The 24343-nt window shown below is 35.9% G+C and overlaps 2 protein-coding genes across 8 annotated transcripts; both read left to right on the top strand.

Moving 5' to 3' along the window:
* The first annotated feature begins 2013 nt into the window (after positions 1 to 2013).
* Positions 2014 to 4020, top strand: LOC122280350 (expansin-like B1). The gene is made up of 4 exons (XM_043091206.1): positions 2014 to 2263; positions 2508 to 2614; positions 3058 to 3375; positions 3624 to 4020. The coding sequence occupies exons 1-4, from the start codon at positions 2113 to 2115 to the stop codon at positions 3816 to 3818; spliced, it is 771 nt and encodes a 256-aa protein (XP_042947140.1). The 5' UTR covers positions 2014 to 2112; the 3' UTR covers positions 3819 to 4020.
* A 452-nt stretch (positions 4021 to 4472) lies between these two features.
* Positions 4473 to 10663, top strand: LOC122282749. Of its 7 annotated transcripts, none has more exons than XR_006230458.1 (4): positions 4473 to 5154; positions 6073 to 6159; positions 9919 to 9984; positions 10330 to 10663. XR_006230458.1 is itself a non-coding variant. In XM_043094757.1 (3 exons), exons 1-3 carry the CDS (start codon positions 4853 to 4855, stop codon positions 9929 to 9931), a joined length of 402 nt encoding a protein of 133 aa, XP_042950691.1. In that variant the 5' UTR covers positions 4473 to 4852; the 3' UTR covers positions 9932 to 10663. The 7 variants fall into 7 exon arrangements, 2 of the variants coding, with proteins under 2 accessions (XP_042950691.1, XP_042950692.1); XR_006230456.1 differs by adding an exon at positions 8237 to 8435 and having other exon boundaries at positions 9919 to 10663; XR_006230457.1 differs by adding an exon at positions 8188 to 8435 and having other exon boundaries at positions 9919 to 10663.
* Positions 10664 to 24343: the final 13680 nt, after the last annotated feature.

The raw sequence follows: 24343 nt of genomic DNA, 5'->3' as shown, positions 1-24343 counted from the left end.
GCTCTGAAAATTGGTGAGGATGATCTCTGGTGGACGGGGAAGAGAATGGTGGTGGCGGTGCACTAAACGGTGGCCAGACGGTGGAGAACTGGGCGGTCAAAGGGGTGGCAACAGGAAGGAGAAAAGAGAGAAGTGGTGCGCGGGGAGAGAGAAACCGGGAAGGAAAAGAGGAAAAAGAAGGAAGAAAAGGAGAAAAAGAAAAAGAAAAAGGGAAAAAGAAAAAGAGAAAAGAAAAGAAATGAGGTCCAATCCTTACTCTGGAAACTAAAAACAGATCCGTCGAAAACAATATTAAAAACCGTAAAACGACTAAAATAATTTAAACACCACCTCGAATAAATTAAAAACTAATTAAAACACATTAATTTAAAATAAATAAACTAATATATTAATTAAATTAAAAACAACCTTTCAGTGAAAATACACATAAAAGCGAGTCATCACAATAATTTTTACTTTGGCTTTCCCATTGAAAAATAAAACAAAATGAGGGAGAGAGAGAATGATGAATTAGGGGTGAAGTGTGTTTTATTTGTGTGTTATATTTTGAGCTCTCTTATGCCTCGTTTGGATATTAAACTAATTGAAATGAATTAAATTTTTTATAAATAGTAATGAGTTGAAATAGTAAAATAAGTTTTATAGAGTCCACGTAAAATGAGTTTAGATGTATTTATAGAAAATTGAAAAAGATTATGAATCTCACACGTAAAGAAGTGTTGAGTTGGAAACGACTGTAGATCCTATATGTAAAAAGATTTTGAATTGAGATGAGATTAGTTATTTGAAAGTTGAGTATTTAAATTTTAGACTTAATTTAAAATTAAAATCATTGAATTGATCTAAATTCAATCCAATTTCTCAAAATACGTCTTCTCTGCTAGCTTTTTAGGCTTCTGTTAGCTTGTTTCCGTGTTCTCCAGATTCCCATATCCCACTTCAAATATGTTGAAATTAATTCTTTCTCACTAATAACGACGATGCCGAGAACGTTGCTAGATAATGGGGTAATAGGGCCAAGTCCTTCTATTAATATATTTAATATCATAACAGATAAAGGTCTCGAGTATTCCAGAAAGAGAAATAATAGCATTACCAGTTTTCTACAATTTTCTACAACTTGCTAATACAGTAATAACAGGTAATGCGCGCATTGATTTTTATTATAGAAATGGTCTCGTGGGGTACTCAATATTAAGAGCATTAGAGCAAATATCTCAATGGATTACCTAAATATCGTGTCCATTGGATTATTTTAATATTATCTTTTTATTATTAGGACAAAATATCGTATGTAGTGGATTACTTATCAAAAAAAAAATATCCTAGGTAGTGGATTATGCAAAGTGCATGAACAGTTAATTTATGCTACAGTAAATGCAAAATAAAAATCATCGATTCCGTGCATATATTGCATTTCTTTTCTTGGTAGAATATGATTACTAATTAATATATAATTGGTAGAATGGTAAAATATGATAAAAATAAATAAATTAAAAATATTATTTTTTATTATATAGAAAATTAATAGATAATCTGGTTGGATGTGAATGGAATAGGCTAAGACATTTTCATCTCACAAAAGTTAAAACTTCGGTTAATTTTAAAATGATAATTTATTGAGAATTGAGATTGCTCTAAAGCATTGGTTTCTCTATATGCAAAAACAAAATCACATGTTTTAGAGATTGTCTTTGCCATTCAAGAAGAACTCTCATATTAGATTATGGATCATTGAATCAAAATAATAATAAATTATTACTTTATTATTTGTTTTCCTAAAATTGATTATATATATATAAATATATTGTGTAATTAGCACCCACTACGTACATACAATTGGCATTAATTAATACAAATATAATTCCCTTCCTCCCTCCCTAAGTGGGAGAAAAAGTTGCCTCTCTCACTTGAACACATTACCTTTCCTAGTCGCCCCTCAAATCCTATAAATGCTAGATTACGATTTCTTTGCTTCTCAGTTCGAATTAGTCTCCTCGTCCATTTTCTTCTACAACTCTGTCTGCATGCTTCTTAATTAGAGCTTTGGTTTGGGTCTCTTTCTTCCATTATCTTACCCGGCCCTTTATCAAGAAACCTTGCCATTAAGATATGGGGCTTGCAGTACTTGAAAACCAAGTTGGTATTCTTTGTGTGATCTGCATGGTACTGCTCTTGCCTGCTAAATGCGCCGCTCAAGGCACTTTTACTTACTCATCAAGAGCAACCTACTACGGTAGTGGTAACAGTCATGGGAATCCAAGTATGTCTGCATATACACTTTTAGATATTATTTGGCTACCAATTTGGAGTTATTCATAACTATGGCATTTCAAGTTATTATTATGTGAATGCATGCTGAAAGAATTATTTGCTCAACTATTTTGAAAACCTTTCTTTCTCTACCAAATACTAATTAATACCAATAATTAGCAATGTGTAAAAATTATTTAGTTTATATATCATCTGTGTACAGTTGAGCTCATGATCAAATGGTGATCATATAGGTGGAACTTGTGGATATGGAGAATACGGAAGGACTGTCAATGATGGCAGCGTGACTGGAGTCTCTAAGCTATATAGGAATGCAACTGGTTGTGGCGCATGTTATCAAGTAACATTACAAGCCTCTTTTTTGACACATCAAATACACTGCTGATGTAGAAGCTTGTCACATCAACTTATCGAAGAAAATATTAATATTTTGACTTTTTAATAAATATAATGGGTCCCATAATAAGTAATATTTTATGTACTCACTAAACTAATAAATAATATAATGCATGGTATTGCATGAATAATTAAGTGGATTAGTGTTGTGAATAAAGGATAGCACAGGAGCTAGCTAGCTAGCATGATCTAGCCCAATCTGTTTGAGCTTGCTTTAACTCGAAACACCCTTCCTATTATATGATATTCAAGGATAATAATTGTGTTAGATAGACTAACGAAGAAGTAACCTATATAATTTGTTTTACACAGTCTCCATAATAATAATAATAATAATAATATAGCATGTATGATTAGTGGTTTTGTTGATGATGACATACTCTTTAGGTTAGGTGCACATCATCACAATATTGTAGTGAGGAAGGAGTGACCGTTGTGGTGACTGACTATGGTGAAGGTGACAACACTGACTTCATACTCAACCCTCAAGCCTATGAAAGATTGGCACGCCGTGGAAACAAAGGGGCCAAGGAGTTGTTTGGTCGTGGTGTGATCAGCGTAGAATACCGAAGGGTCTCATGCCGCTACCCTGGTTACAACCTTATGATCAAGGTCCATGAGCAAAGCAAATATCCTAATTATCTAGCTATAGTGATTATATATGCAGCCGGGAAACATGACATCACAGCTGTTGAATTGTGTCAGGTATATTCATATAATTCTTCAAATAATACTATATAAATTTATGAAACTCCAAACCTTTGAGAGTTTGGAGCAAGCCTCCGAAAAAAGTAGATTTTTTAATGACTTTTATTTTTTTTATTAAAGAGGTTATATCGCTAATTGCACGCTCTAAATCTGCACAATTTTTATTAAAAGATATGTATTGAACAAATGAGATGATCATCATTATTATAAACTGATGGATGAACTTCATTTGACTGTGCCTGCAGAAGAATTGCAAACATTGGAGGGGCATGCATAAAGCCTTCGGGGCAGTGTGGGGCATGTCTAATGAAGTACCAAGTGGTGCAATAAAGTTAAGGTTTAAAGTGAGTGGCAAGTGGGTGGAATCCAAAAGTGATCTGCCTGCTTTGTGGAAAGCTGGGGTTGAGTATGACTCAGACATTCAGCTCCCAATTAATTAAAAATTTCTTTCAATTTTAATAATATTTCGAATTATTATTAGTTTATTACTCAAAAAGAAGTATAATCATTGCATGGATCACTATGTAATTGATTATGGTTCCTCTCTAGTTATTTGGGTATTGTATTTTATTGTATTGTACACTTTGTCAGCAAAAGTGCTCTTGGTCATGGTGCAATATAAATAATAGGCCATGTTAATGTTGTAATCTGGGGTTAGTGATCAGAGATCATGACTATGAATAATATAAGGAGTGAAGTTACAAATAATTGTCTTTATAGCTCTTTCCTGTGGATTTTGGGTTCTGGGTTTACCCTCCATAAGGATATTGTATGTGGATTTAATTTTTTAAAAGAGTGCAACATCATCATTCAAGTTATAGATATTATATAATTTGATTTGCAATATTTAAACTTTTAAAGTTTTCTTATAAATTAAATCTTTTCACATCAATAAAAAAAAATTCTGTTATGCTGCCTAAATTTGTTCTTTTATTTTGACTACTCATGTATTTAAATTTTTTTTTACTTAATAATTAAAGAAATAATTTTAGTGTATTAATATATTTTTTATTTTTTAAAAATATTTAAATATGTTAAAAAAATATGAAAATAAAATAAAAAATAAAAAACCAAATTTGTGCTGGCCAGCATTCATTGCTGGGCAGTAGCCTATCATCACTCCATCATCATATTGTCAAGTGTGTGCGCTAATTTACACCGATCCTCTCTCGAAGGAGGGCCGGGCATAGCTGCCCCATTACATTTTTGTGCCAAGCAAAATCAATATCACCGTCCTCCTTAAACCTCTTCAGTGTAAGTCCCTCCAGGCTCCCACTCCGTTTTTGCATCGATTATTTGCGCGGCTTCCCACTTCCCAACACCGGTGTCTGTTTGGATCTTTTGACAATATAGGAATCTTTCTTTCTTTTTTTCGGGTTTTCTTTCATGAACCCATTCAAGAAAATTGTTGATTGGCATAATTCTTCCACTAAGGCAAAGAAATTGAGCCGATTCAAGGATATCCTTCACTTCCATGGGATTGCCAAGATTTGGTTGTCCGAAGGGTTTCGAAGGTGATTCGAGTCCCAACCATTACGGGACCAACTATGGGCCAGCGGTGGGACTTCTTTCGACTCCATTGCCTCAGTTTTCAGTGGCTTTGGGGAACTCAAAGGTGTCTTTGGAGCTGACGACAGCGGTGCCCGTGTTATTGTTTCTTATCTTGATGAGAGTTCTGCCACAGCTGCATTGGAAGCATTTGATGGACACCCTTGTCCTGACCTTGAACGTCGTTCGTTGCCCATTCGGTATTCAGTACTTCAACCCACTTCACAGGTATGTTATGGAACTAGCGGGCTCAGTCAATATATATGATTGGGGAGAAGCTTCTTGTGAGATTTATTTATTTAAGTTTGTGAAACTTGTTTTGGGTTCGTATCTGTTTTTGGCGAAAAAACAACGCTAGTGATTAGATGATTTTCTTTTGACAGATGAAAAATTGTTTTGGTGAGTAAAATCTCTAATTTTTTTTAGGCTAAACTTGAACTATTATGTATCATGATTTGCTAAAAGGTCCGTTTCTGGGTTCATTTTCTGTTATCTTGCATTGTTTTACTTTTTGCTCCTTCCAATGAATTTTTATGTAATATCTAAATTCATACTAAAACTAGCTTACGGTCCTAGATGTGATAATTGGTGTTTTCTCACATGGGATTTGTAAGATTTGGTTGGCCATTGCTTAATTATTGTCTGTTAAGCAGATAACTTGGAATGTCTTAAATAGATTTGATATTTGAATTCCTTGTTGATATCTGGACAAGTAGCCACGAACATTGTGTATTTATCTGGAGCCTTTTATAGGTATACTAATGAGTTCATTTGTGTACAAGTAGATCGTCAATGGCTCAATGGAGCTCATTATATTTTATCGTACACAAGCCACAGTATCCATTATGTATTTGTCTCTTATAGATTGATAAAGTTGCTTGCCTTCAGGGGCAGGTTAATGACCTAGTTTCAGTATCATTGATGGCGTCTGAGTTGAACATTCTTGGCCTTTAATTATTGAAAGACTTTGTCGGCATCAAAGAAGAGGAGGTTAGGTCACTGTCTTCTGTTGCAGGACTTTATTCTTGCATTATTCATTCTTCTGCAGTTAAAGCTTCTAATACTGTCTGAGTAAATGTTGCATCATTTGCATGAAAGTTTTTGGCTTTCACTATATTCTTTATGTTACATTTCTTTGTTTTTTAGGAATTGCTTGCAGCCGTTGATGATAGGCCTTGGAAAAGTCTCACCAAAAGAAGGATTCAGCATTATGGCTATGAATTTTGCTACAAAGTATGTCACATGATATAGAAAAACTAGCTCCTCCTATCACTTCAACGCGCGTGCGCGCCCACACACACATTATATATGTGTGCATATGTATACATAAAAGTACACACTAGTTGATATGTATGCAAGTCAGCATATATTCTGGGCTCGACTTTGTGGGACTCTGGTGTAAAAAAGCAATTAGTTTGCATTGCTGGATAATGGAATTGTCGCTACCATACTTAGCTTTAAAGCATTTGTTGGCCTCATTTTTCATTTTCTTTATTTTTCTTTTTTCCTCTATGTTCATTTATTGTTTTCTATTTTTGTGGCTGCAAGAAATTGTGGAAGTTTGTGGACAATCTAGCAATACCCAATATGAGAAATGATTATAGTTTGTAGTTTTGTTATTATGATTAAGTTCCAGCACCTTGATCTAAGTTTTATTTCTATGTTTCTTGTAGTTTTTCCATACTGTGTGGGTATGGTAACTTGAGTGGTCTGGGCTTTGTTGAAGTAACTGGCATTCTTCTATGCTCATCTTACTTACCAAATTTGCATATATTACTTACCAAATTCAAACACATTCAATAATAATTGAGACTTCATGTAATCTAGAATAAGCCACAAGTGCTTCTCACATCAACATGTGATAGTGCTCTCTAGTTGTTGTTTATACGTGTTTATGGCTTCTTGGTATTCTTTCAAATGTATTCTATGACCAATAATTGTAGTAGATTTTACATGATGATCACTAAGGATGAGAAGGTCTTAAACTGGTGCAAAATAGAATTATAAAGTAGACAACTGTTTTTAAATGAGAACTAGAGAAGTTATTGCTGGTAGGGGAATTCCAAATAGGCCTACATGTGGGTTCTGCTATTTGTAGACTGGATGTGTTCTCTAGCATTTATGGGAAGTCAGATTTCTTGGCCTCTTTTATTTGGAAACCATAAATTGTGATCTCATGTTATTTGAGTTTTGTTAACTGAGATAGACGCAGCTGTAAATGTTGTACAGATGTATTATACAATATTATTTTTATTGATAATAATATTTCATTTTTTGTGGAGGTGTTATTCTTGTTCCCTTATTGAGAATGATTTTACGGCCTTTTAACTCTTATGAAAACATTCAATTCTTAGATGTTTTTTTTTTTCAAGTAGGATATGAACGTCAACTAATCACTGAGTATTGGTTTTCATTTCCTTCCTTTAATTTTCTATTTCCCTTTCCCCACCCCCTCTCTTTTGGCAGTACATATTAGGAATGTTAAAACAAGATGGAAATTAAGTGAACTTCCCTCAATCGTTTCCCTCATTCTTGAAAGTATCTCATCATTTCCGAATCTTGATGATTCTGCCAATATAGTTTTGGAGCAATTGATGGTATGTGGTAATGTTTTTCCCTAGCTTAAATATTTATAATGATTTCGATAATTTTCAATATAAAACGAATCGTGTTTGTGGGCTAAGGCTATTGTATTGAATGGAGATGAATTTTTGGATTTGCTTTAGTCTTTTTTAGTTAATTTAGGTATTTCCTCTTGCATCTCTCATGTGTACTTGGGCTTTGCCTATTGTTGGTAATAAATCTCTTATTAATTATAAAATAAAAATAAAATTGTCAATATAAAACCCCTAGGGGTTGACTCAAGTGGTAAAGACCTTGGGTTTTGGGGTATGCTCCCCCCAAGGTCTAATGTTTAAATCTCCTTAGTTGCAAACAATCTCTAGAGGCTATCAAACTAGGGGATTTTCTTCTTGAATTACCCGAGGTGCACTTGCAGTAAACTCCTTGTTAAGCCCAATGCACCCCCAGAATCAGTCCAGACGCAGTTCTTAGACACTCGGTGACAATGAAAAAAAAAAAAAAAATTGTCAATATAATCTCCTTTTAATTATTGTGGTATTCGTAGTTCTTTTTAATTATAATAATCCCTCAAAACTGTATGATGGTAGTTTTATAGGATTTATGATTAGGATCTAAGATCAATGGTTATGTTAAAGGTTAATGAGTACTTAACTGGGGTGGGCTTGTCTCCTCATGTAGACACCCATTCTGCATTTGAAGGATTTATATTCAGCCTTTCTTTGGCAAGGCCTTGCATAATGGAGTTCAGGCGATATGCTGAATGTGGTTGGCTTCCTAACCATACCTCAAGCCCCAGTATGAAATTGCAAAGTCCTAAACGTGACAAAATTTTCTGAAGGAGGGCAATCTATCTTCCCTCACTATCCATGCTTCTATTATCTGGGGAGGCTCGTTATGCTTGGCATCATTACATTCCACACCACAAGGTATATTATGTTGACCTTGGGTCATCTACTTGTTATATACTAAAATTTGAAATTGATGTGTACTTCTGAGAAAACAAATCTTGGAATTGTAGTTAGTTTATTTATTTATCCTTTTGGTGAATGATAATGTGAGATATGTGATAATTGGGCCAATACATGTACACATTAACACGTTAGAATGAGAGAAAAACACAAAAGTATTTTGTCCGGAGGTAACCTTCAAATAATCTCATTCCATGTCCCTCATCAAATGGGTTGTCGATTCAAGGGTACATTGAGGACAGATTAATTTCATAAAGTGGTGGGACACATCTGCCAGATGGAATATAACTCATTTGTGTTTAATGTAGTGTATTTGGCTGGAAAGGAATGAGAGATGTTTTGAAGACATAGCATTCTCTCGGAGAAGCTTCGAAATTTTTTCTTTTCTACTTTGTGTTTGTGGGCTAGGATTTTTGTAAGGGATGATAATCATGTACTGAATCTATTTATGTCTTTTTCCTGCTTCTAGAGTGTAGTAGGTATTTCCTTTGCATACTTCCTGTGTACTTGAGATGTGTCTATTTTTGGTAATAAAATCTCTTATTAATTATAAAAAAAAATATATATCTATTGAATTATATTAATGAAATCTTTTTATTTTAATTTTGAGTCACATTTATAAAGTTTAGTCAGATTTGCCTGAGTGTTTTGCTTGCCACTTTGAGCTTTTATAATTTGTTTATAATGAAATGGTATTTTTTATTTTTGCTTATTTAATTACATAATGAGTTCACATATGTTTCTGATTCAGTTACATGTAAATTCTTATTTTGTGATTTTGTAATTACTATTGGATTATAGTACCAAAGTCAAGAAAATGAAATGTTGCTATTTCAATTCTAAGAGCCCTTTCCTGAGAGTACCTTGTGTTTCCCCCCCGCCCACTTTGTGAGGTATCTACACCTATGCTTTCTGGGTGACCCAGACCGTCATCCCTTCCTTCCTTCCCTCCCCCTCCCCTTTCCTTTTCCTTACCTCTCTTCCTGCTTTCCTTTCTCTTCAACCCATCCTTTTAGTGCTTTTTCTTTTTCACATTTTTTCTCCATCAGATCTATCCCTAGCTAGTTTCGCTGATCTTGCTCCTCCTTGGGCTTGATCCCAGCTTTTTCTCCATCGAATGGAGTCTTTTTATGTGCATCCTTGCCCCATGCTTGGCCATCGACACCTGCATCATCTTAGCAACAGTTTTTCTTGACGATTTGTGCATTTTCTTGAGCTATATGCCCAACTACTTTACGGCATTGGTTATGGGTATTGAGCCCCCTATTGCTCCCCCTTGTGAGCCTTTTTTTGTAAAGTTAATATAGTTTGTAATTGCTTAAAAGAAACCATTGGATCATATTGAATAACTCTCTCTCTCTCTCTCTCTCTCTCTCTCTCTCTCTCTCTCTCTCTCTCTCTATTGCTTTTTATACACTTACCTGATATCTTTTGTTTACAGATTGATTTCGTAAAGGACAACATGATCAGGGGGGGTTCAAGAAGGGTGTCTTTCTCTTTTCGTAAGGTGTTTGGAATTCCTTTTTAACTCATTTGCTGCCAGATGAATTGACCTATATATTTTGAAAAGAGTTTTGCTTATTATCACACACCACATACCAAACCCTTTTTTTTTAATTTTTTTTTTTGTTTTACTTTTTTTAAACTAATTGAATAACTCATTATCTATATATCACATATTTCTTAAGAGAAAAAAAAAATATGGTGTGTGAAGATGAATATAATTTTTATTTTAAAAAATAATTTGTGCAAGCCTAGGGCATACAATAACCCCATGCAGGCATTTTGGGAAAAAGAAAAAAAAAAAAAAGTGTGGGACCACATGATTACTAATTACTTTTAGTTTTTCAAGGTTAAAATGGGTCCTTGCAAATGTGAATTTTTCCAGTATTGTGATTCCTCGAGATGAGAGGACTGGTTGAAAATCAAAGGCTGACAATTCAATGCTCAAGCATCTGCATCATAGCAATCATAATTGTTTGTAGGAAATCGTTAGTCTAGGCTCTAGAGTGACACTACTGGAGTTGGACTCATTATCAAAGATAATACATTCTCTTATTTTTCGAGGATCGCACAGATTATTCATTCTCTTAACAGGAGATATTAGTTCCCTTGTTTTGTAAACACGAAAAATAACTTATATAAACAAATATACTAATGCTCAAAATGATCATTGATGTTGCCCATTTTGATGACATGGTTACTTTTGACGACTATACATATGACACTATGATCCAAGGCTATAGCTGTGCTTCTTGGTTTTGATTACCACAAAGGAGACTTTTATAAAGGAAAATGAAAGTGAATTGTATCAGCTGTTTTTTTATTTTTTAATAATGTTTTATATGAGTTGTGTTTGTTTATTTGTATTTTATTTTGTGCTTTTTTATTTCATTTTGTATTTTAAAAAAAAATATATATATATATATATATAATATGCTTAAAAAAATTACACGATCGGTACAATTCCTTGGTGGGTTTACTTGGTGGTCCTAGCACTGTCCTTTGTAAAAAAAAAAAAATTATATTATTAGAAAACTAATTATTATTTGGAAAACATATGTCTAAAGTGCTTTCAAAATGATTATGGTGCTTTTCAATGTCATCGACTGGTGTTTTTCACCATAGATTTACCAGTATATTAATTGAGATTCTTACTTTATTTGCCTACGTCATTTACCAAACTCTTCCCCATGTGAATTTCACACCATATTCACACAAAGTAGTTTAGAGGGGAAGAAACTAACTATCCTACAAATTTTTCAAGTTTAATTGTTGTTGCTCTTTGTATAAAATATTGACATTGCCTTAACAAGTCTTTGTCGACCAAGATCTTGATCGGTTAAGACTAACAGCTTGTTTGGAATATGGGGATGGTTTCATCTCATCTGATTTTCTATCCAGACAACGTTAAAAAACAAATACTTTTCAATTTTAAATATTTAACTTTTTCATCTAATCATTACCTAATCACTACAACTTTTCCAAACTTTCAAACAAAACACAAAAAACAATCCAAAATTTTCAAATTTCAAAACCAAAATTATATTAAAAAATACTATTCTAACAATATTTTAATTTTATAATATTTTTATTCAAATTTTATTTCTTCATTTCCAAAATCTCATAAAACATCATAATTCAAACCTAAATCCAAACTCAGCACTTGTATTGGTAGGCTGAATAATCCCCTAAAGAAGTCTATGTCACAAGGGCCCATGAACCCAAAGCCATAAGCCTATCTAGCGTTAAACCAAGCCGATGACCACCAAACTACACCGATACAAAATTTGAATACAACTATCATTAATAGTGACTTAATGACATAATTGACAATGAGTAACATTGATAACATCTAGCGAGATACTAGCCCACACATATTAATTCACCTCGTCACAGTACTCGCACACAAGCAGATCTAAAGCACTAATGGTCCGTAGTCCAATGAGGATTAGCGAGGACTAGGCCGTAAGGCAAGCGTTACCAATTGAACACTCAATTTATATAAATAGAGGACAAAACACATGCCAAAGATAACTTCCCAATCCCAAAAACTAAAATACTTCATATACTCAATTCTCACTTACATAGGAATCGAAGGAGTCCCTCACCACACCAAGCCCTACTTATCCTTTTGGTGTAGGTTGTTAAAGGCCTTTTCCAGGAGTATGAAACATGTCCACAATAGTTGACGATATCTGTGGGATTCGTGAAACTTCAACGTGCTTTTCTTATGCTTCCAATGACTTGTTCGAAAGCAACCCGCAATCAAGAAGCAGCTTCGACAGGCAAATGAATGAATGATAACATGGAAGGGAGATTCACAAAAATGGTAGAAAAACTAAGGAAAATGGCTTTGGAGATGGAGTGAAAATAAAGCTCTAAGACAAAAAGAGTGTAGGCTCCAAGGAAGACACTGAACCAAGCCATAATGAACGAATCGAAGTGGAATTTCCAGGCATAGGCAGGCCAACCTTTGATGATAAAGAAATGAAGAAGATGCACCATAATTTACACAATCTCATGGATAAATACAAGGAGATCGCTAAGAGGATTGGTACATCCTCCTCCATTGATCAACTTCTCAATAACCTAAATCTGCCTTATGGTGCAAAAATAATAGCGAAGCCACTCCTGCCAAAGTTCAAAGTTTTGTAAGTCGAAATATTGTAAGATGGATCTAAGGATCTAGTTGAGCATTTGGAGACATTCAAGGCCCACATGACACTCCATGATTTTCTTGGAGAAATTGTATGTCGAGCTTTCCCCTTAACCTTAAAAAAAGCAGTAAGAGAGTGTTTTGAAGCTATACGATGGGGCTCCATAGACAGTTTCAAAGAATTGGGAAGGTAGGTCTTGATCCAATTCATGGCAAGTAGAAGGAGGAGGTGACCAGCTGCATACCAACTCATAGTCAAACAGTAGATCAGTAAAAAAAGATCACGTTCGTAGCACTTTTGGGAGGTGTCTGGCCTAGAAATCCTTTCGTGGCATAATTGTCTAGGAAAACCCCTACAACATTACGGGAGTATATGGATCGAGGAAACAATTGCATCAACGCTAAAGACACTCTCTAGGCCTTGACCATCATGAAGAAATTCCAGTTGGAGCCAGGTAGAAAGCAAGCCAAAGGGAAGAAACCAATGGAAAAATCCGTGAAAATAAGGAAAGGCCAATACCATAAAAGGAGGGATGGAGCCATGCCCTTAAGAAGTCAAAGCTCTAGGTTGGTGTATTCAAGCCTGAATGAGCAAAATCGAATTTATGGCAGTCGTGACCAGAGAACTTGCGGCTACTGCACATACCACAACATAGAGGGGCACTAGATGGAAGATTGCTACTTCATAAAACAAAGAATTGACACAATGAGGGAGAATAGGGAGCTGGACCAATTAGGCGCCCAACATTCCTCACCCCTAAGGCAATCAATAGGAAGGGAGCAGGATCAGACTTAGGGATCCCATAGAAGCAAAAGACTGAAGAAAAGGAGAACAATGAGAGGGAATCTCGAAAGAACCCCTTGCCAGAGTCCAAACAAGAATAACTAACCCCTCAGTGAAATCTGAACAATCACAGAAGGATTCGCTTGAGGCAATTGAACATCTTTAGGCAAAAAAGCACATGTTCAAAAAGTGAGATATGAAGAAGTCTTCGTTGTTGGGAGGCTGACGAAGTAGGAAGACACCTAGAAAACTGCCGCCATCTCCTTCAACAATGACAACTGTGAAAGGCTAATATACCTGCATGACGACACACTCATGGGGACAATGTTGGTCACCAACTTCACCACTCGGACAATACTAATAGAAAATAGGAGTTCAGTCAACATCCTCTTTTGGGATGCATTTGTGAACTTAGGGATTGACCAAAACTAGCTTCACCCATTACACCATTGAAGGGACTCTCAGGGGAGACAATGCAGACCATGGACTCCATCACATTACCTACACCGAAACAGGCTTGTGCATGGCCACCACCATTACAATTTCTAGGTGGTGAAGACCCATTCCTTATACAGTGCAATAATCGGGAGACCAACTTTGAACAACATGAAGGCCGCCACCTCCACATTCCCCTTGAAAATGAAATTTTCAACGGACGTAGGTGTGGGTGAAATACGTGGTGAGCAGGTCTTTGTATGAGAATGTTACGTGCAAGAGCTAAAGAACTGGAAGAAAGATGTACAGGCAATAGAATCATCCAAGCCTAATGAAGGGACATCACTGCCATCTCGAATATGGAAGTCTATGTGGATGACTTGCTGGTAAAGAGTAAGGAACCCGGGGAACAAGCAGTAAACCTGCGAGAAGCTCTCAGTCTCCTATGTCAATATAAAATGAAGCTCAATCCTATGAAATGTGCCTTCGGTGTGGACTTAGGAAATTTCCTTAGCTTCATGGTCTCAGTAAGATGAATAGAAGCCAACTAGAGAAGATTAAGACCATAATCAACATGGAACCACCACAAAATATAAATGAAGTGCAAACATTGACCAGGCGAATAACAACACTCAATAGATTTATGTCGAAGTCGACCAATAGATGTTTGGCTTTCTTCAAAGTAAAATGGAAGACTCTGTTTTAGAATGATGAGTGTGGTCAGGCTTTTAATTAGCTGAAGGAGTACATGTCTAACCCAACCCTCCTAAGTCAAGCTAGGCAAGGAGAAACATTAGACTTTTATTTATCAGTTTCCTCAGTTGCCATCTCAGCAGTAATGGTAAAGGAAGAAGAAAATGCCCAAATGGTAGTGTAGTATACAATTAGAGTTTTGAGAGGAACCAGAACTTACTATCCATGAATGGACATGCTGGCATTTGCGCTAATAATGACCTTCCACCAGTTGAGGCCATACTTCCAGGCTTACCTGATTAAAGTATTAACTGAGGCTCCACTGAAGAAATTACTACATAAACCTAATACATCCAAACGCCTCATGATTTGGTCAATCGAGCTATGCGAGTTTGACATTGAGGAAGCACAAATAGCACCAATGGGGAATCCCTAACATATTTATGTTGACGGCTCCTCATGCCACACTGGTGGAGGGATAAGAGTGTATATTGTACCTAATTCCGGTGAAGAAGTTTACTATGTGATGCAGCTCGTGTTCAAAATCATCAACAATATAGTAGACTATAACGCTTTGTTCGTAGGACTTTTCAAGGCAAAAGTACTGGGACTAAAAGTTGTTGATATAAGGGCGTACCCCAAATAGTAGTCAATCAGGTGATGAGAGAATACTTCGTGAAAGGGAACAACCTTAAGATGTATCTACATGATGGAGGGGTGAAGCATGATTGTTTTAAATATTTCAATTTTAAGCAAATACCGAGGTGTACAAGTTGGCAAGAACTGCATCGAGCATGGATAAATCAGCTCTACCTTGGAAAGTAACGACCAGAACTGTAGAAATCCTCATCATCAAGCTCAAAATCTCAGAACTAAAATTAGGAGCCTTGCCTCAATGTGATCAAGATTTTATGTACCGGGAAACTCCTTGACAAAAAGTGGGAGGTAGGAAAAGTAAAAAAATAAAGCAGCTCGATTCACCCTTTTAGATCATGCTTCTCCATGCCTCCCTGGAAGAAGCACAATATGTGATGGCACAAATATATGAATGATTGTGTGGAAACCATCCTAGCGGGAGAGGTCTAGCTGGAAAAGCTATAAGGGCAGGCTATTACTAGCCATGTGCACTCAAAGATGCAGAAGCGTCAAAAGCATGTGCCAGTACCTCATTGCTCGCAAGAAGAATCAACATCAATTATGTTGCCTTGACCCTTTGTATAATGGGGGGTTGATATCGTTGGGCCTATGCCCCCCAAAAATGAGGAAAATGCGTTATTATCACCGTGGATTATTTCACGAAGTGGGTGGAAGCAAAGGCCCTAGCAACAATTACTACTAATAACATCACTAGATTCCTTTGAAAGAATATTATATGCCAATTTGGTACACTTGAAACATAATTTTGGACAACAGATGACAGTTCGATTCCAACCACTATCGCGATTGGCGTGTCGAGTTAGGAATCAAATTCAAATAGTTCTTTCCAAGAATTGTGACAACCCAACCCAATATTTCAAATTTGTTGAGGGGCTATTATTTGTTAAGGTTTATATCTTGTGGAATCCAAATTAGACCATATTATTTATTTAACTATATTTTAAATTTGTATTTAAAAAAAAAATTATTGTTGATATATTACTATTGTCCAATTTTATGTATGTAATAAGTCATTCATTTTTAATCCAATTATTATTATTATTATTATTATTATTATTATTATTATTATTATTATTATTATTATTATTATTATTATTATTATTATCATCATCGTCGTCATCATCATCACCATCATCATCATCATTATTATTAAAAATTTATTTAAAAATGTATTTAAACTCTCCAGGTTCTCCACCTCTTCCAACAACATGCCCTCCTCTTTCATTAGGGTTTTGGCCATTTATATATATATATATACATACACATATAGTCATAGGAATATAAACTTCCACACAAATTCCAGTCAGGGTAGTTTAGCCAATCCCACGTCACAATCTCTCTACTATCATACATTCTGCCCCTATGAGTAATGCACGACCTCCCTATGAACTACCCCACTATAGCCACTATATATATAATATTTATATATAGAGAGACCTGTATATTTTGCAATGTTCGTCTCCTTCAAGCTCTACAGTTGCCACAACAACCACAACCCCCTGCGTACATTGCCGCCTACACTACCTCGCACTGAAACCCACAACCAACTCACGTGGCAATTCTCTCCGCCCCAAGCTCCTCCCTGTAATGAGCCCACTTCAGTAAAGATGTATTCAAGGTAGTCATCCTCCAAGAATCAAGAATGGAAGAAGAGAAAGAGATGATTAGAGAGAGACAGAGAGAAGAGAAGGAAGATAGAAGAATTGAGCGTTGAATCCAGAATTGGCCTCATTCCTAACCCATAGAACTCTTTTGTCCTTTACAACATACACGTTATAAATTTGTAAAAATGACATCGTTATTTCAATCACTATTAATTCAAATGACTGCATATCATCTATTCAATATACAAGCATTCCCCATACTAAACCAAATGACTATGTTTTCCACCCCAGTCTTAACCAACAAAACTAACATTCAACCCCTTCCTCCTGCCAAGAACGCCACCCCAGTTGCCACTGCATCTCAAGAAACCACCACACTTAGCCAGCCCCCTCGACATCACCTACCCTAGCATAGCAGGTGCTGCTAGATACTTCCCATCACTCGAGATACGCCATGTATGCTCCATCTCGAAGCTTCTATTGCCAATGACTTTTGCTCCAGTCATTGTGGTCCTTGGCTGCATCTCTCCCATCTCGAAGTTCTGACACCGTCAACCTCCAAGCACCACCGTGAATATCAGCATAGTCACCTAAGCTCTATCATGCCCTGCCTTCTTCCACACAGTGCCCTTTATTTCCTTTGGTGAGCCTCCGCCACATACTGCTCTTTTTTCTCTCATATGCATGTTGCTCTCAAGTGAAAAGGAGTCTTATATGTTTGTTTGAGAAATAAATTTTTATCTTTTTTTTTTTTTTTTAAATTCTGGCTTCTTCACATTCATACAAGTTAGTTGGTGATCATATCCATTAGATTTTTAAGTGAAAAATAAGGAGAAATGAAGCTGCACATGCACTTGTGAGAGACTTATTTAGGATCAACATTACACTTTTGGGTTCTTTATTGTGTTAAGTATTGCATTTTTTTATTTAGGATGGGTAATATCTGATAAAGTAAGATTAAGCATACTTGTTTTCTTTAGGATTATTGGAGTACACATTTTCTTGCAAAGTTGTGTGAGTTGTGTGACTATGCATAAAAGATGAGTGTGATTCTTTTCTTGTGATTATCAGACGTCCGGATGGTGACATCACGGGTCACCACCCTATCGCCAAGTGCTAAGTGTGTGTATAAGCAACAAATGTGCACGAAGAAACACGCAGTCATAAACTAAGTACCAGAATTTTTCTTGTTTAATACAAAGCCGTTCAAAACATACATAATAAAATATTACGATATACAAATATTGTTTCAAACCAAACTACAAGGCATAACTTCCAAATCAAAACTCTGGCGGAGCCGCATCCTTGGGCTCAGTCTCCTCCTCCTCCTCGAACTCTACACCAAAATCCACGGTACCAAAAATGGTGCCGCAGGTAAGTAAAGATCCAAACACCACAAGATAAAAATATATTAAAACTCAAACAATATGCATGAAAGAATGCAAATGCACATATCCCATAAAATTACCTTTTTTTTTCACGCACGCCAAAATCCCATTTTGGCCCAAAACATATCCTTTAAACATAACCTCACCATTATCCCCGATAATGGCCCAAAACCAGACCGTCAGAGCACTGTAAGTGGGAATCACAGGCGGGACTCTACCACCATCCCTGCTCACCACCGTCCCTACGCGTGCACCGTAGGCGGGAATCACAGGCAGGATTCTACCACTGTCCCTGCTTACCACCATCCCTACGCGTGCACTGTAGGTGGGAATAACAGGCGGGATTCTACCACCATCCTTGCTTACCACCATCTCTACACGTGCCTCTGACTCGAACTAGTCAGTCCAACCGTTCACATATACCATAAATCATTTCTCGCTTACAAGCCCAGTTTTCATTTTCCAAACACATGTACATGCATGCAACTACACGAAAATCCAGTTTTCCCTTTTAAACATGAACATGTGTGCACTATACAATGCAAACATCAAGGCAAAAATATTTCAAAAAAATATCAATATCAACCAAACAACTCCGTCCTCAATCCATCCGACCCCCGAACTCCTCGGACTCAGTCCGGAATCAACCAACCAGTCAAATAATTTATTATAAGAGCAAAAATATATTTAAATCTAAAATATAGTTTGAAAAATATTTATAACGCTATAAGGTATTTTTTGAAAGCTTGCGGCGTTGCAAACGGCAGAGAAAAAGCAACGTAACAGTATATTTTACACTGTGGCCGTGGGTAATAAATTACCCACTTTTGAACGGGAACAAACCAAGACATGAAATTGATAGGAAATGGTCTTGAGATGTTTATGAAGTTAAAAGAAGTGAGCTTTGGCCGTGGGTGGTGGTGGAAACAGCAGTGGAAGAGCTTAAAGGGGCTGAATGGAGTTGAGCTCGTGGGAGCTGCTCCGGCAACGGATTGGGGCTGGAATTGGGTGGGTTAGGATGGCAAGAGGTAGGGAAAGAAGCTATGAAGAGGTGGAGCGACGGCGCCAAAATCGACAAAAAGCCATGCAGAAAGAAAGGCTGTAAGAGGTGATCGGCGGCTCGGATGGAGGAGATTTTTGGTGGGAGTGATCACTGGCCGGAGGGGAACTTTTGGTGGGGGTGGTGTCAACTACGCCGGCCGACGACAATGGTTCTAGGTGGGTCAACGGACGGTGACGGGAAGGGAAGGGGAGAGGGGTAGCGCGTGGCGAGAGAGAAGGAGAAAGAAGAAGAAAAAAAAAAAAAAAAAAAAAGGAAAAAATGGAAAGAAAAAGAAAAGAAAAAAGGGAAAAAGAAAATATGAGGGAAAAGAAATAAGGTTCAATTCTCACTTCCAGAATCTAAAAACTGATCCGTCGAAAACGATTTTAAAAATAGAAAACGACTAAAATAAATTAAACACCGCATCAAATAAAATAAAAACCAATTAAAATACAATAATTTAAAATAAAAGAACTAATATATTAATTAAATTAAAAACACTCATTCAGTAAAAATACATATAAAAACAGGTCATCATAGTGATAATGATTAGACAGTAGAATAAATAAATGTGTACAAATTTCTTTCTACCCCAATGTTTTGAGTTGCTAACTAACTACGGGTATTCATTACCAATATTTGCTTTTATTTCAAACAGTAACTTGAAATACGAGTATATAAAAGAACTTTTAGTGTTTGACTTGTTGAGTAATTGGGTGCATCCATAAGAAATGCTTGTATTCGCATCAAGAGGTGAGTGACAAATTAACAATAAAGAATAAATAGTATTAGTTAAAAAAAGTAACAAAAAAAAAAAAGAAAAATTTATATATATACCTCTCTAGTTTGCTACCATGTTTATAGTAGTGAGAAGGGGTGACTGCATGTTAAGTTGTTACATGATTCAATTGTGTTGGTTGTATCATAAATATGATTGAGTTTAGAATTTTGTATGGATATTTGAACAAGAGAAAGTGAGTGGCGTAATTTTCCTCTATTTGCTATTGTTTATGTACAAAGTTGAAGATTTGATGTTTGCATGATAGGTCCTTTGATTCCGATAAGTTGACCCTGACTATGGTTATTGTCCTTTATTTTTATGGTTTTTCTTTTGCCTAAGGACAAGCAAACATTCAAGTTTGGGGGTATTTGAAGTGAGAATTTACTTCACACATTTTCTTAGTCCTAATTGTTTTGATTTAGAGTGTTTTGTATGTTTCTTAACTCGTTCGTCTAGAATTTTAGGTATCTTTTACATTTATTTAATTCTTGAAAATTCTTGACATTTTGTAGGTGTTCAATTATTGAATTAGGTTTAAATTGGGATTATGTGAAGAGGCAGAAATCGGACTAGGCATAGAGAGCAAAACCTAGTTGATTTGCTTTAGTCAAACCAGAATATTGTTTCATTTTTTAGCTCTAACTAGAGCTACATATCTCTGTTTTAGGTGTTTTTTAGCTTGTTGGAAAGATGAGATGTAGGGCTAAGACTTCTATGAAGATCCCAAAACAGTTCTATGTTTTTTAAGTTCAAAACTTAGCAGAAACAGAGAAGTCCTAATCTGTCTAGAATTATACTGGAGCCCATACCCTGTTTTGGTTTTCAGCTAGTATCTAGAGTTCTAGAAGTCATAATAAAGCAAGCCTAAGTGCGTTGAAAAGCTGAGAATGAGATCTAAAAGTTTTGTGAAGGGCTCAACTCCAAACTATGTTGTTTTGATGCTCTAAATCCAGCTACAAATCAGTCAGCCAAGAATTCTGGATTTTTAGCAGCAGGTATGGAGGAAATCTGTTTTAAAATTTGAAAGGAGAACTGGTTTTGAATTGCTTGGATTTTTCAGTAGTAGATATGGATGGCAGGTTTTTGAATTAGATATAGGAGGATTTTCGACTTAGATATAGCAAATATGGATTTTTGAATTAGATAACAAAAACATTTTGAAAAGAAAGGAGGGGAGATTTTAGTCTTTGAGTTTTTTGGAGGCACGCAGCTTTTGGAGTCTTTCAATTCTTCTAGGAATTTATGACCCAAGTTCCTTTTGCTTTTTGGACGAACATGAAAAAAAAGAGAAAAAAAAAGGATGTTGAACGAAGCTCATGATTTCTGCAGTTATAGAGTTCTTTTTTCCTTTCTCTAATTTTTTAGTTGCTGAATTTTTATCAAGGATGTTGAATTCGAATTTATGCTTGTGAAATAATAGGATTATTTTATTAGTTATGATTTGCTACATTTCTTTTTTTAGAGCTAGGATGTAGTCATTGAGTTTTTTATATGATTTGAGTATGGTATGATTGTATTGAATACCTTTTCCTAATTGCAATTGGATGATTTTAGTTTACATTCTTACAATTTACTTGCCATGTATTGCATGCTTAGGATGTTGAATGAAGTGACAAAAGTTGACATTCAATATTAGTTCATGAATTCATCAAACTAGTTTAGAATAAATACACACATTTGTGACTTACATTCAAGAATTCTACAAAGTATAATGAATTTATATTAATTTCTGTGATCATGATAGTAGACATATGATCAATATATGTATAAGTGTTGTACCTTGAAAGAGGATATGACATAAAAAAGAGGGAATTCTGTCATTGCAATTAGTAAAACATTAATGCAAGCAACTAGGTTTAAACTTATTAATGGAATTCAATTGATGAAATCGATTAGGAATCTTTCAATTAGTCCGAGCAATTTGGGATTAACTAAATAATATAAGAAATTTTATAAATTTGTATTTGAATCTACTCCTTGTGAAAACGATACTATTTTTGCCTTATTCTATTTTTCACGACCCATGCACTTGTGGAAGAGACTATGGACCCTTGTACAGGTGTCAAAATATTTCTTAGTTTGTGAATTAGTTGTTGGCTAAGGAATGAGATAGTTTGAATGGAGTATTTTTTAGATTTTGGGAAATGAAAGAAAAAAAGTTGAATAAAAAAATTATTAAGTTAAAATTGTGATGACTCGTTTTTACGTGTATTTTCACTGAAGGAGTTGTTTTTAATTTAATTATGTATTAGTTCTTTATTTTAAATTATTATATTTTAAATTGGCTTTTATTTTATTTGTTGTGGTGTTTAATTTAGTTTAGTTGTTTTATGTTTTTAAAATCGTTTTCGGCGGATCAGTTTGTTTCATTTCCGAAGTGAGGATTAGACCTCATTTCTTTTCTTTTCTCTTTTTTCTTTTTTCCTTTTTTTTCCTTTTTCCTTTTCCCTTTTCTTTCCTTCTTCTTTCTTTCTTTTTTCTTCTTCTTTTTCTCTTCTTTCCCGCGTGCCCGAGCTGCCCCTTTCTCCTTCCCGTCACCGACCCTTCGGCTACCCAGTTCGCCGCCGTCCCACTGCCGTGTAGTACACCACTCCCACCAAAATCTTCCCCTCCCACCGGTGAACATCCCACCAAGTTTTACCTCCATCTGAGCCACCATTAGCCGCCACGAGCTCCTCCAAGCCACATGGTTTCTGTGCTTTTCCGGCGCCGTCATTCCACCTCAGCCACCACCTCTTCACAGCTTCTTTCTCTACCTCTTGCCGACCTAACCCACCCATTTTCGGCCTCGATCCTTTGCTGGAGCAGCTCCCACGAGCTCAACTCCGATTTGGGCTTTTTCCACTTCCACCGCCATTTCCACCACCATCCACGGCCAAAACTCACTTCCTTTAGCTTCATAAACATCTCAAGGCCATTCCCTATCAATTTTGTGTCTTGGTTTGTCCCCGTTCGAAAGTGGGTAATTTATTACCCACGGCTACAGTGTAAAACACACTGTTACATTGCTTTTTCTCCGCCGTTTGCAACGCCGCGAGCTTTTGAAAAATACGGTATAGCGCTGTAACTATTTTTCAAACTCTATTTTAGATTTAAATATAATTTTGCTCTTACAATAAATTATTGGACTGGTTGGTTGATTCCAGACTGAGTCCGAAGAGTTCGGGGGTCGGATGGATTGAAAACAGAGTTGTTTGGTTGATGTTGATATTTGTTTGAGATATTTGTGCCTTGATGTTTGCATTGTATAGTGCACGCATGTTCATGTTTAAAAAGGAAAAACCGGATTTTTCGTGTAGTTGCATGCATGTACATGTGTTTGAAAAATGAAAGCTGGGCTTGTAAGCGAGAAATGATTTATGGTATATGTGAAAGGTTGGATTGACTGGTTTGAGTTTGAGGCACGTGTAGGAATGGTGGTAAGCAGGGACAGTGGTAGAATTCCGGCTGTGATTCCCGCCTACGGTGCACGCATAGGGACGGTGGTGAGCAGGGATGGTGGTAGGGTTTCGCCTGCGATTCCCGCCTACAGTGCTCTGATGGTTTGGTTTTGGGCCATTATCGGGGATAATGGCGAGGTTATGTTTTTGGACCAAATGAGATTTTTGGCGTGCGTGGAAATACGTGGTTTTTTATGGGACATGTGCATTTACATTCATGCATGCATATTGTTGAGTTTAATATGTTTTATCTTGTAGCGTTTGGGTCTTACTTACCTGCGCCACTATTTTTGGTACCGTAGATTTTGGTGCAGAGATCGAGGAGGAGGAGGTTGCTGAGCCCGAGGATGCGGCTCCGCCGGAGTATTGAGTTGGAGTTTATGCTTCGTGGTTGGTTTGAAATAATATTTGTAGCTTGTAATATTTTAGTATGTATGTTTTAAACAAATTTGTACTAAACAAGAAAAATTCTGGTACTTAGTTTATGACTTTTCTATCTGTTGCGTGTTTTTTCGTGCATATTTGTTGCTTATACACACACTTGGCACTCGTCGATAGGGTGGTAACCCGTGATGTCATCATCCGGACGTCTCGATTTTTCCGTGTCCGTGCGTGGAGATTTGGGGGCGTCACAAAAATAATGTTAGAATATAATTTTATAATATTATTTTTAATAGGGAATTTGAAAATTTTAAACTATTTTTTATTTTTTATTTGAAAATTTAGAAAAGTTATAATAATTATTTTTGAAAATATTTATATTTGAATTATGTTTGAGTAGAAGATATAATGAAATCATACAAGTCACGATATATATTTATATATATATATATTTGATAAAAAGCAATGCCACGTGCAATCTCTAAGACTACAATACAAGTCT

Source organism: Carya illinoinensis, chromosome 11 (genome assembly GCF_018687715.1).
Source record: "Carya illinoinensis cultivar Pawnee chromosome 11, C.illinoinensisPawnee_v1, whole genome shotgun sequence".
In the NCBI taxonomy this organism is placed as follows: Eukaryota; Viridiplantae; Streptophyta; class Magnoliopsida; order Fagales; family Juglandaceae; genus Carya; species Carya illinoinensis.
The sequence above is the reverse complement of the archived record's forward strand: the minus strand, read 5'-3'. Positions and strand labels throughout refer to the sequence as shown.

Excerpts from the sequence above, each read along its gene's own strand:
- LOC122280350 (XM_043091206.1), top strand. The coding sequence starts at position 2,113 with ATGGGGCTTGCAGTACTTGAAAACCAAGTTGGTATTCTTTGTGTGATC. Across the intron at positions 2,615-3,057 it reads GTTGTGGCGCATGTTATCAA|GTTAGGTGCACATCATCACA; the intron begins GTAACATTACAA and ends CATACTCTTTAG. Across the intron at positions 3,376-3,623 it reads CAGCTGTTGAATTGTGTCAG|AAGAATTGCAAACATTGGAG; the intron begins GTATATTCATAT and ends CTGTGCCTGCAG.
- LOC122282749 (XM_043094757.1), top strand. The coding sequence starts at position 4,853 with ATGGGATTGCCAAGATTTGGTTGTCCGAAGGGTTTCGAAGGTGATTCG. Across the intron at positions 5,155-6,072 it reads TACTTCAACCCACTTCACAG|GAATTGCTTGCAGCCGTTGA; the intron begins GTATGTTATGGA and ends TTTGTTTTTTAG.